Source organism: Ranitomeya variabilis, chromosome 2 (genome assembly GCF_051348905.1).
Source record: "Ranitomeya variabilis isolate aRanVar5 chromosome 2, aRanVar5.hap1, whole genome shotgun sequence".
Classification (NCBI taxonomy): Eukaryota; Metazoa; Chordata; class Amphibia; order Anura; family Dendrobatidae; genus Ranitomeya; species Ranitomeya variabilis.
Genome location: NC_135233.1, coordinates 378,962,145 through 378,976,172, shown reverse-complemented (window position 1 = coordinate 378,976,172; position 14,028 = coordinate 378,962,145). Strand labels below are relative to the sequence as shown.

Sequence of the window (14,028 nt, the reverse complement as noted above, 5' to 3'; positions counted from 1 at the left end):
CTTTTTTCTTTTTTTTTTCTTTTTGCACACAGGGTTAAAAAAAATTGTCTCCCTTAATTTTCAAATTTCCAAATATTCTCTCGGCTCTTGGTTGCCATTTGGATTTCACTACAGCTGGCTGTACATGCTGAATTTGGCAATATTGGTTTCAGTCTAATGTGAATTGGATGTTAGGCTGAAGTTGGAGGAACAGGGAACAGAACTGGACATGATGAATTTTAATATGCCCAATGCTGTTCTCTATGAAGATAGACCACCATCAGAGATGTCTGCCTCCAATCTACCCAATTGGAGCACATGGAGGCATGGCTGAGCTGTATTTGTATGGGGAGTAGTGATCAAGGAGTATGCCAGTGAAAGATTTATATTTTTGTTGTATCTGAAGTCATAGTGCTGCAGTTAAAGAGCAACTCTGGGAATAGATGGTTGCCTGGGAACATGTGCAATGGGAAGCTCTGCTGTTGTGACTTGGAGATAGTACTGTCATACTATTGCCCGGTCTCAGGAGCAACTCCGCATTCAAATACACAGGGTGGTCAGCAGTGTGAGCAGCCTCTTCTTACCTCCAGTGCCCCTGATATCTCCTGTATGAGATCAGATAGACAGGGTGGACAGCAGTGTGAGCAGCCTCTTCTTACCCCAGCACCCCTGGTATCTCCAGTATTAGATCAGTCAGACATGGTGGACAGCAGTGTGAGCAGCCTCTTCTTACCTCAGCACCCCTGATATCTCCAGTATTAGATAGACAGGGTGGACAGCAGTGTGAGTGGCCTCTTCTTACCTCAGCACCCTTGGTATTTCCAGTATGAGAGCAGATAGACAGGGTGGACAGCAGTGTGAGCAGCCTCTTCTTACCCCAGCACCCCTGGTATCTCCAGTATTAGATCAGATAGACAGGGTGGACAGCAGTATGAGCAGCCTCTTCTTACCTCAGTACACTGGTATCTCCAGTATCAGATAGACAGGGTGGACAGCAGTGTGAGCAGCCTCTTCTTACCCCAGCACCCCTGGTATCTCCAGTATTAGATCAGATAGATAGGGTGGACAGCAGTATGAGCAGCCTCTTCTTACCTCTGCACCCTTGGTATTTCCAGTATGAGAGCAGATAGACATGGTGGAGAGCAGTGTGAGCAGCCTCTTCTTACCTCAGCACTCATGGTATCTCCAGTGTTAGATTAGAATTTCCCCTTGGAGCTCATCTTGCCGCACATGAAGGTGGTGGTGGTGGAGAGGTTTCTTCGTAGTGCACATGATCACAGGCACCAGTATTAAGATGAAGAACAAGTTTTTGTCAGTGTAACAAGATGTCAGCCATCTTGCGGAATGCAATGATTTTGAGTGAATGGCCTCCATGTAAAGCATGTAGTACCCAAAGGGACAAAGTTTCCTCAGAATGACATGGCTGTGGTTGAGCAGTAAAGCAAAAACCTTTTTTCGGTAGTCCAGGAAAGCAGGTGGCAACCACAGGAGGTGCAGTAATGGCCCCCATGTTGGATTTTCTAGTAATGGATTTGGATGAATGAACTATCAACTGTGGATTTTACCTCAGATCTGCTTGTACGTACGTCACAAAATAAACCCTTTGGAGGTCTGACACCTCCGACAGTGTAAGATATGGCAGGTTGTAAACATCATGTAGAAAAGTGAATTACGGGAGGTGATCCCCGGATGAAGCGCTCATTTGGCAATGTCGTAGAAGCGATACTTCTACCCTTCGGTACTAGAGCTAAGAGCTTCCTATGTTTCCCCTCATAGATGCACACTAATATTTCCCGAGCACCCCACCCCCTCCTGCCGCTCGGTTCTCAGGCTCTCCCTATTGTCTGCAGTCAGGAAGTTACAGGGTGCAGTTTGTCCTATAATGATATAGATGGGGGGGCACTTTCCTGCGTCTGACCTCACTCATTCTCTTATTGTGTGGGGAAGGAGTTGTGTGGAGCGGGGAGACTTTTTGGGATGCCCACAAGCTGGTGAGGACCTTCCTGCCCTGGGAAATATGTCCAGCTGTGATGGGCAGCCTTTGGATGTTCTTGACTTGGTCTTCGCTGACGATCTGTAAAGGTAAGCCATGGCCAGTATCCGGCCGAAAATGTGTCAGAACTAGTAGTCGCCCCATCACTGAGGATGACCACTTGTATGGGCCTCATTTAGGACAAATGGGATAGGGGGCTGTAATGGCAGAATGGAGGCTTGTCGGAGACGGTCAGGACAAGAATAGCAGAAGGTGAATGTGGGCGGGAGGAGATGGACAATAAGTGTTGAGAACTGGGCAGGTAGGACCAGGAATGAGCGATTATTCAAATTCCAGGTCTATAGTTAGTGGTCACCCGGAGGTGCAGACATCAGCACAGGACCACCTCCGAGGGCGTCTCATTATTATGTAAGACCATGTAATTATTACTTTGATGCTGTAGATATCTGCACAGTACCACTTCTCACATTCTCTATGGTAGCTATTGGTGGTTTTGTTTTTTGTTTTTTAGTCTGTACCTGATATCTGTCCAGTGCACTGCCTGCATCACTGCACCATACTACGCCAATTCTTTGCACCTGATTTCTGGTAGCTGTCCAATGCACCACCTGTTATTTTACATTACTACCTCTCCTATTCTGCACTTGGTGCCTGGAGTCTGCCTCACTGCACAATACAACTTGTCTTTTAGGGTACTGTCACACAGTGCCATATTGATCGCTACGACGGTACGATCCGTGACGTTCTAGCGATATCGTTACGATATCGCAGTGTCTGACACGCAGCAGCGATCAGGGATCCTGCTGAGAATCGTACGTCGTAGCAGATCGTTTGGAACTTTCTTTCGTCGCTGGATCTCCCGCTGTCATCGCTGGATCGTTGTGTGTGACAGCGATCCAGCGATGTGTTCGCTTGTAACCAGGGTAAACATCGGGTAACTAAGCGCAGGGCCGCGCTTAGTAACCCGATGTTTACCCTGGTTACCAGCGTAAAACGTAAAAAAAACCAAACAGTACATACTTACATTCCGGTGTCTGTCCTCCGGCGTCTCAGCTTCTCTGCAGTGTGAGCGCCGGCCAGCCGGAAAGCGAGCACAGCGGTGACGTCTGACGTCACCGCTCTGCTTTCCGGCTATGGTGTTTACACAGTGCAGAGAAGCAGAACGCCGGGGACAGACACCGGAATGTGAGTATGTACTGTTTGTTTTTTTTTACGTTTACGCTGGTAACCAGGGTAAACATCGGGTTACTAAGCGCGGCCCTGCGCTTAGTAACCCGATGTTTACCCTGGTTACCCGTGGACTTCGGCATCGCTCCAGCGCCGTGATTGCAAAGTGTGACCGCAGTCTACGACGCTGGAGCGATAATCATACGATCGCTGCGACGTCACGGATCGTGCCGTTGTAGCGATGAAAATGGCACTGTGTGACGGTACCCTTACTCTACATCAAATATTTAGTATCTGTCGTTGCACAATACCTTTATTATTGGTATCTGTGTCACTTCTACTATACACCTGATATCACTTCGCAGGACTCCTTCTACTGTACACCCGATATCACTGTACAGGACTCCTTCTACTATACACCCGATATCACCCCGCAGGACTCCTTCTACTATACACCCGATATCACCCCACAGGACTCCTTCTACTATACACCCGATATCACTGTGCAGGACTCCTTCTGCTATACACCCGATATCACCCCGCAGGACTCCTTCTACTATACACCCGATATCACCCCACAGGACTCCTTCTACTATACACCCGATATCACCCCACAGGACTCCTTCTACTATACACCCGATATCACCCCACAGGACTCCTTCTACTATACACCCGATATCACCCCACAGGACTCCTTCTACTATACACCCGATATCACTGTGCAGGACTCCTTCTGCTATACACCCGATATCACCCCGCAGGACTCCTTCTACTATACACCCGATATCACCCCACAGGACTCCTTCTACTATACACCCGATATCACCCCACAGGACTCCTTCTACTATACACCCGATATCACTGTGCAGGACTCCTTCTGCTATACACCCGATATCACCCCACAGGACTCCTTCTACTATACACCCGATATCACCCCGCAGGACTCCTTCTACTATACACCCGATATCACCCCGCAGGACTCCTTCTACTATACACCCGATATCACCCCGCAGGACTCCTTCTACTATACACCCGATATCACCCCGCAGGACTCCTTCTACTATACACCCGATATCACCCCGCAGGACTCCTTCTACTATACACCCGATATCACCCCGCAGGACTCCTTCTACTATACACCCGATATCACCCCGCAGGACTCCTTCTACTATACACCCGATATCACCCCGCAGGACTCCTTCTACTATACACCCGATATCACCCCGCAGGACTCCTTCTACTATACACCCGATATCACCCCGCAGGACTCCTTCTACTATACACCCGATATCACCCCGCAGGACTCCTTCTACTATACACCCGATATCACCCCGCAGGACTCCTTCTACTATACACCCGATATCACCCCGCAGGACTCCTTCTACTATACACCCGATATCACCCCGCAGGACTCCTTCTACTATACACCCGATATCACCCCGCAGGACTCCTTCTACTATACACCCGATATCACCCCGCAGGACTCCTTCTACTATACACCCGATATCACCCCGCAGGACTCCTTCTACTATACACCCGATATCACCCCGCAGGACTCCTTCTACTAAACACCTGATATCACCGTGCAGGACTCCTTCTACTTTTTTACCCGACATCACCCCGCAGGACTCCTTCTACTATACACCCGATATCCCTGTACAGGACTCCTACTTTTTTACCCGATATCACCCCGCAGGACTCCTTCTACTATACACCCGATATCCCTGTACAGGACTCCTACTTTTTTACCCGACATCACCCCGCAGGGCTCCTTCCGCCATATCTCTTGGTTTGTGCACCGCCGCACTATGTGTTGTGGTCTCACAGATCTCGTGGCAGATATTAAGTTTTGGACAGATGTGTTTTGTGTACAGAGGAATGGATAGGACAGGATGCAGCTGCAGAACATCGTGTCTGTCCAGAAATATCACAGGGCAGATTGGTAATAAATCAATTGGAAGAGACGATGGGAGGAAATCATCACACAGAAGGTGCCGAGAGGCGAGAACATAAACACAGACTTTCCAAGAAAATGCAGAGATCTGTCACCTGAAAACTACAAATGCTTCCCTTTTATATAATTAGGTGTTAGGGGCCATCACCCAGCTTTACCAGAGTCCTGAGTGGCTCATCTGCTTGGTGACTGAGCTAAATGATGCATTGATATGTCATGTCACAGACTGTGTACAGTATATTGCTCCAGATACCTGTGCGCTCCGCAGTATATTGCTCCGCATACCTGTACGCTCTGCAGTATATTGCTCCCGATACCTCTACTCTCTGCAGTATATTGCTCCCGATACCTCTACGCTCTGCAGTATATTGCTCCAGATACCTCTACGCTCTGCAGTATATTGCTCCCGATACCTCTACGCTCTGCAGTATATTGCTCCCGATACCTCTACGCTCTGCAGTATATTGCTCCCGATACCTCTACGCTCTGCAGTATATTGCTCCAGTTACCTGTACGCTCTGCATTATATTGCTCCGCATACCTGTACGCTCTGCAGTATATTGCTCCAGATACCTCTAGTTGCTCCAGATACCTCTACGCTCTGCAGTATATTGCTCCCGATACCTCTACGCTCTGCAGTATATTGCTCCCGATACCTCTACGCTCTGCAGTATATTGCTCCTGATACCTCTACGCTCTGCAGTATATTGCTCCCGATACCTCTACGCTCTGCAGTATATTGCTCCCGATACCTCTACGCTCTGCAGTATATTGCTCCCGATACCTCTACGCTCTGCAGTATATTGCTCCCGATACCTCTACGCTCTGCAGTATATTGCTCCCGATACCTCTACGCTCTGCAGTATATTGCTCCCGATACCTCTACGCTCTGCAGTATATTGCTCCCGATACCTCTACGCTCTGCAGTATATTGCTCCCGATACCTCTACGCTCTGCAGTATATTGCTCCCGATACCTCTACGCTCTGCAGTATATTGCTCCCGATACCTCTACGCTCTGCAGTATATTGCTCCCGATACCTCTACGCTCTGCAGTATATTGCTCCCGATACCTCTACGCTCTGCAGTATATTGCTCCCGATACCTCTACGCTCTGCAGTATATTGCTCCCGATACCTCTACGCTCTGCAGTATATTGCTCCAGTTACCTGTACGCCCTGCAGTATATTGCTCCAGATACCTGTACGCTCTGCAGTATATTGCTCCAGTTACCTGTACGCTCTGCAGTATATTGCTCCAGATACCTGTACGCCCTGCAGTATATTGCTCCAGATACCTGTACGCCCTGCAGTATATTGCTCCAGATACCTGTGCGCTCTGCAGTATATTGCTTCAGATATCTGTACGCTCTGCAGTATATTGTTCCAGATACCTGGACGCAATATATTTATCATGACTCTCTGGGGCATCCTCTCTATCCCTAACAGTAGGGGGCACCCTAGCTCGGCCTGTTCGGGTTACTTCTGAGGATAAAGATGCTGGGGCTACATACCTTGCCTTAGGTCCGTCCTCTGTCTGTACGTTTCCCCTGCCCAGCGGAGAGGGGAGAAGTAGTGTACCGTAATACACCAACCATAGGAATAACGTAACATGAACAAGGGAAACGGATAATACCAGACATACAAATATACTCAAATATAACAGAGGAATGCACCAACTACTATCCTCCCAGACATGCAGCATAAGCTAGCTCTGACGATGTGTGTCAGTCAGGACCCAGATGATATATGGGATAGGAGTGGCTAACTGTGCACAGCTGAGAGGCCTAGCTCTTAACAGAACAAATGAATCCCTGCACTGCTAAAACAAATTTACACCCTTTAAAAAGAGGTGAAGTTCTTCAACTCAGAGGACAACCACACCAAGTCACCGCCTCACACGTCCGGACCCACCAAGCGTCTCAGATCAGCCACACTCTTATATTTAGACCCCATCTTCAAATTATCGGTATCCCCTTGCCACATGAACATAATAGATGATGACAACCGTTCTTCTTCAGGTCATCCAGAAGAACGATTCTTATTAAATGAGCTGATCTGAGGATGAAACCCAAACACCCCAAAGAACGGGGACTTGCCAGTAGACTCATGACAACGATCATTTACTGCAAATTCAGCTAGACGTAAGAAGGTAACCCAGTCCTCCCAATTCTCAGACACAAAACATCTATGATAAGTCTCAAGAATCTGGTTAACCCCCTTCAGTTTGCCCATTAGACTGCAAGTGAAATTCTGGAGATAACGACAGATGGATCCCCAAACGGGTGCGAAATGCCCTCCAAAACTTGGAAATAAACTGCACCCGAGAGCCAGAAACAATTTTAAAATTTCCCTGCTGAAAATTTGCGCCAAGATCTTGGTGTTAGGTAAAGCAGGCATGGGGCCCGCATCGGGCCCCGTCTCTTCTGGTCATCGGGCCCCAGTAGCAGGATTCTGCCGGTGCAGAAACAGAAACTGAACCTGCGTCCGAGACGCAGGTTCAGTTAAAGTCTATTGCCGTGCGGAGGCTGTCAGCTGACGTCAACGCACACATCGCCGGCGTATGACGTCATTTTCATTCACCGGTGAGTTCACGCTGGAACTGCGTGGAGGGAACTTCGCCACAGGAGCACGACAAGGTAAGAAGAATGTTGTGGGGTTTTTTTTTTTTTTTTTTTTTTTTTTTTTATTGAAAGCAGCAGGGGGGCGGGATGGGAGACACAGGGGGGAAGAATAGAGATAGAGGGGGCAAGAATGGAGACACGGGGCAGGATGGGAGACACAGGGAGAAGAAAGGGAGACACGGGGCAAGAATGGGAGACACAGGGAGAAGAATGGGAGACACGGGGCAAGAATGGAGACATGGGGAAGGATGGGAGACACTGGGCAGGATGGGAGACATGGGGAAGAATAGAAACACAAGGGGCAAGAATGGAGACACGTGGCAGGATGGGAGACACGGGGAAGGATGGGAGACACGGGGAAGGATGGGAGACACGGGGAAGGATGGGAGACACAAGGGGCAACAATGGAGACACAGGGCAGGATGGGAGACACTGGGAAGAATGGGAGACGGAGAAGAATGGGAGACACGGGGCAAGAATGGAGACACATGGCAAGAGGAGACACATGGCAAGAATGGAGACACGGGGAAGAATGGAAACACGGGGAAGAATGGAGACACAGGGGGAAGAATAGAGACACGAGGCAAGAATGAGACATGGGGCAAGAATGGAGACACATGGAGCAGTATGGGAGACACGGGGGGCAAGAATGGAGACACATGGGGCAGAATGAGAGACATGGGGGCAAGAATGGAAACACATGAGACAGGATGGGAGACATAGGGGGCAAGAATAAGGACATGTAGGGCAGGATGGGAGACACGGGGGGCAAGAATAGAGACACGGGGGGCAAGAATAGAGACATGGGGCAAGAATGAAGACAGATGGGGCAGGATGAGAGACACAGGGGGGCAAGAATGGAGCAGTGTGGGAGACAGGAGGCAGGATGGGAGACACAAGGGGCAGGATGGGAATCATGGGGAAGAATGGAGACACGGGGAGGATGGAGACACAGGGGGCAAGAATGAGGACACAGGGAGCAGGATGGGAGACACGGGGGCAAGAATGGAGACACGGGCCAGGATGGAGGCACAGGAGGCAAGAATGGAGACAAAGGGGGCAGGATGGGAGACACAGGGCAGGATGGGAGACACGGGGAACAATGGAGACACAGGAGGGCGAATAGAGACACAGGGAAGCATTAAGACATGGGGAGAATGGAGACACGGGGCAGGATGGGAGACACAGTGGGAAGAATAGAGACACGGGGCAGGATGGGAGACACAGGGGGAAGAATGGAGACACGGGGCAGGATGGGGAGACACAGGGGGCAAGATAGAGACACTAGGTCAGGATGGGAGACAGGAGGCAGTATGGGAGACACAAGGGGCAGGATGGGAGACACGGGGAAGAATGGAGACACAGGGAGCAGGATGGAAGACACGGGAAAGAATGGAGACACGGGGCAAGAATGGAGACACAGAGGGCAGGATGGAGACACGGGGCAAGAATGAAGACAGAGGGCAAAAATGGAGACACAGGAAGCAGGATGGGAGACACGGGGCAAGAATGGAGCTAGATGGGACAGGATTATGAGGAAGGATGGAGACAGATGGGGCAGGATCATGGGGCACTATATACAGAGCTCCTGTGTATAATTTCATTGATCACTGTATAGCCTGTACAATATATACAGCGCTTGTGTGTATGATGTCACTGTTGATCACTGTGTTACCTGTACACTGTACACTATATACAGAGCTCCTGTGTATAGTGTCACCGGTAATCACTGTATTACCTGTACACAGACACTGCATACTTAGTATAGATCTCCTGTGTATAATGGCACTTATGGTGATATTAGTCTTTTTTTTTTATTAATGATCAGTATTGTAGTATTCAGTCACTATGTGGTGGAAATATATTGTCTGGCCATTGTGTGGCGGTATTTGTTCCTTGTTTGTGCTGTTATTTGGTCTCTATGTGGTGGTAATATGTGGTCTGGACATGGTGTGGTGGTATTTGTTCCTTGTATGTGATATTATTTGGTCACTGTTGTGGTAATATGTGGTCTGGACATGGTGTGACTGTATTTGTTCCTTGTATGTGGTATTATAGGTCACTATGTGGTGGCAGTGTCGGACTGAGGTGTCTAGGGCCTACCAGTGGAACTGGCTCCAGGGGCCCACTCTAAAGGTACCGTCACACTAAACGACGCTGCAGCGATATAGACAACGATCCTGTGACGTAGCGGTGACTCACTTATCGTTCTCACAGGTCGTTAGCTCCATTTTTAACATTGCTGACATCGTTGCTTTTGCTGTCAAACACGACGATACACGTCGATCTGATGACCAAATATAGTTCTGGACTTTCAGCAACGACCAGCGATATCACAGCAGGATCCAGATCGCTGCTGCGTGTCAAACACAATGATATCGTTATCCAGGATGCTGCAACGTCACGGATCGTTGTCGTTCTCGTTGCAAAGTCGTTTAGTGTGAAGGTACCTTTAATTTCAATACCCAGGCTAGGTTCACCTTTGTGTTGTAGTATGTGTTAGGAGGCTCAGTAGTAAGTTTCATCGTATTCACTAGTACAGGTACAACATGCTGCACATTTTTTTTCTGCTAAAAAAATGGACACTAACGGAAACAACAAAGACCTGATTACTGTATTTAATTGGTTCTCTCCATCGCCATTTTTGTCTATTTTTGATAGATCCATTTCTTTAACGCTATGGTCACACTATGGCTATGTGCACATGTTGCAGATTTGCCTCTGGATTTTTCTGTGTGGATTCTGCATCTCTTGGCAGAAAACGCAGGTCAAAATCTGCGCGTTTTTTTGCTTGCGGATTTTATGCGTTTTTAGCCCTGCGCATTTCTATAATGGAATGGGTGCAGAAATGCACAAAGAATTGACGTGGTCCTTTTTTTAATCCCCTGCGGATTCCGTGCGGACTTTTCTGCACCATTAGCACAGCACTTTTATTTTCCCATTGATTTACATTGTAATGTAAATCACTTGCGGTTCTACAGCGGTTCTGCACGGAAAAAACGCTGTGGATCTGCAGGAAATCCGCAACGTGTGCACACAGCCTATCAGTATTTTACATCAGTTTCTGCAGCAAACCCTGAGTGCTTGGCAGGTTCCACTGCATTTTTGGTGCGTTTTTTCATGCATTTTTTTCCATTCAATTCAATGGGTGAAAAACACTAAAAAACGCTGAAAAAAGTAACATGCTCTAGATCCAAAAACCATACAAAGCACAAAATGCTGATAAAAAATAAACCAATGTATGTGCATGAGATCTCTGAAATTTCATAGGCTTTGGTGGTACTGTAAAACGCAGGTGAAAATTAGTATAAAAAACGTATTAAAACACAGCAAAAACGCCCAGTGTGAACTTAGCCTTAGGCCGGGGTCACACTTCTGAGTGCAAAGCAAGAGACTCGCACAAGTCTCTCGCCTCAATACCGGCACTGTATTTCTATGCAGCCGCACACTCCGATCCCGAATGCCGGCGGCAGTGCCAGGTATTGAGGTGAGAGACTCGTGTGAGTCTCTCGCATTGCACTTGCAAATACGACCCCGGCCTTTTAGGGTAGGTGTCCACGTTCAGGATGGCCGGCACTTTGGACGGAGCGGAAAACCCGCTCCGCCCAAAGCTCCACCCCTTCTGAAGACGCGATGATGCTGGATGTGTTCATTGCACACATCCGGCATCATCGCACCCCGCACATAGGGCCCTGTGATTTACCTTGCAGCGGCGCCGCAAGGTAAACGGACATGCTGCAATCTAAAAAGACGCGCAGCATGTCTGGAATCGCAGGACCGCCGGGTGCGTGTTACCACGCATAGTGGAGACGGGATTTCAGTAAATCCCCTCCACTATGCTGTAACATCTGGACGCTGCGGGTTTGATGCTGCGGCTTTACGCAGCGTCAAACACGCAGCGTTTCCTCAACGTGGAAACATACCCTAACTTTCCCTCTGACTGTTCCTCTCCTGGTTTTGGCTTACAAATACTGAGGTAGAATACTGCCCAAATACTCATTGCATGATCGCAGCCTTAGTTTAAACCTTTAGCAACCGCCGATACTCATTAAGCTAAGTGTACTTATTTCCTCATCGCCGTTTTAAAATGGCAATCAGGAATAAGGCTGTAGCGCCCCCCAGAGTCGGAAAATCTCCAGGGTCTTGGCTACCAGGGGTACCCGAGACCCTGGAGAACATGATCAGGGCCGAATTTTCTGCTGTCCGATCATGTGATTGCTGTTATCGCCCCCCAAGATCTGCCAGCCGGTACCCAGCAACAATAGGAAATTTTTCCTATTCTTTCCTTTTGATCACTGTTATAGAGCACCCAATGCAAACTGGAGAGATGGCATTTTTTTTACTGTTAGATTTTTGTGATAAATGACATTATAAATATATTCATTGTTCATTCTGCATATAAAAATGCCAGGTATGTTTTTAAAAGGTACATGTGTTTTGTTGTGGCGCTTCTTAATGTCTGACTATAAACTAAAAATGTCACATGTATGCACACAGTCACTTATTGACATAAATGCATTGCAGACATACACATTGTACATCTCTAGATAGTGTACATATGATTTGTGTACACACCTTATACACACACAGAAATAAAATAGGATTTCGGGCAGCAAGTGCCATGAAGAAGATGGGGGCCCCCTGTCACTATCACAGGTGGCAGTGGGGGAAGGTAAAGTGATATCAACTACTAGAAGGCAGAAAGGGTAGAGGGGGCAGAAAGAGTGCAGCTGTGAGGGGCAAACGGAAAAAAAAAAACAGCTTTTGTTGGTGTGGAGGACAGAACAAGGTCAGGATAGAGACATAAACAGGAAGCTCCAGTACTCACTTCAGGTCAATCACTGTGTTCCTCTGGAGCCTCCCCTCCCCCTCCTGTCTGTGCCGACGACAGAGCTCAGAGCCTGGCTTGGAGCAGTGCAGGAGCCGCAGACGCCTCTTCACTGCCATTAGCACTTTCATCACTGCTAGCTTCAGCGCCTGCACAGCTCTCCTGGCCGCTAGTTGCAGCAGCCTGACCCGGTCCATGCTGTTGGGCGGGGCTTACTGCTGTCAGGCTCCAGGAGCAGCGTCTGAGTGCAGGTCAGGTAAATGGCTGTGCTGAGCCTCCCTCCTCGCATCCTAGCCAGAGACTCCGGGAGGGAAGAGATCCAGCCCCAGCCGCACACTGCTCTTTCTCTATGCTGCAGTCTGAGGCAGTGATCCCCACCATTATAGCAGGCATATGCAGGAGCACAGCTTTTCTCTCCCCTTCTGATGGGCGGGGAGAGGCGGAGCTTAAATCGAGCATGCAGCACTGCTCAGAAGAGAGAGTCTGTCGGAGGCAGGGGAGCTCTGGGGGAGGGGCCCACCGGGGGATCCACCGATTCCCCGGTGGGCCAGTCCGAGCCTGTGTGGTGGTAATATGGTGTCTGGTCATGATGCGGTGGTATTTGTCCCTTGTATGTGATATTATTGGTCATTTTAAAAATTGAAAAATAAAATATACCAAAATTGTATTGGATATTTTAACAAATGATTACTAGGATAGAGTAGAGTAGTGCTCGGCCAAAAGAGTCTACCTTGTGGTGGTGGCGGCTTAAAAAATCTTTTGGCCAAAACAAAAGCTGCCGGCTATATGTGTGATCTGGTGATGGGAACTGTTAATGTGTGATTGGTGAGAAGTGGAGTTTTTCCAAGAGAGAGCAGTGGGGCTGTGGACAGTTTGAGGGGTGGAGTCGGGGTGGAGTCTGGGCGGAGTCTCAAGGGAGCCCCGAAAATTTTGCCAGTATGGAGCCCCGAAATTCCTAGTGGCAGCCCTGCGTCTTAGAATGCGCACAGTGCAAGTTACAAAAAAAGCAGTAAAGTCGCACCCTATAATTATATAGTCTCTATGGACATCAGGGCGCACGTCCTCACCAGGGGGTCCATCCCAGATAGAACATCCAAATCCAGACTGAAGAAAAGGACAGCGCCACACCGGATAGTGAAAAGCAGCTCACATATTTATTCTGCCTCCTGCGGCAACGTTTCGGTCCGAAGACCTTTGTCAAGCCCAGTACACAGCATTTCAACCACCATTATATATCCATAAGCCCTCCTCTTTAATTAACCATCTACCAATAGAAATACAATAGAAAAACATACATAACACAGTTCACATGTACACATAAAAAACAATTGTACATGAGTAGTAATCATTGCACCACCCCCTCTAACATAGAACAACTAACCTTGATCCCTCTTTTGCATACCTCTTATTACCAAAACATAGAGATGAAATCCCAGTACATAGAATGTAAACAAACCGTGTCCCACCTATCGGAGCAATGCTTTG

The 14,028-nt window shown here is 48.4% G+C and overlaps 1 protein-coding gene across 1 annotated transcript in view; it reads left to right on the top strand.

Moving 5' to 3' along the window:
* Positions 1 to 1,927: 1,927 nt before the first annotated feature.
* The window catches only part of NOTCH4 (notch receptor 4), a 104,924-nt gene continuing 92,823 nt past the window's right edge, over positions 1,928 to 14,028 (top strand). The window contains exon 1 of the mRNA XM_077286120.1: positions 1,928 to 2,061. Coding sequence (XP_077142235.1) covers positions 2,010 to 2,061 — 52 coding nt within the window. The 5' untranslated portion in view covers positions 1,928 to 2,009. The remainder of the gene's footprint in view (positions 2,062 to 14,028) is intronic.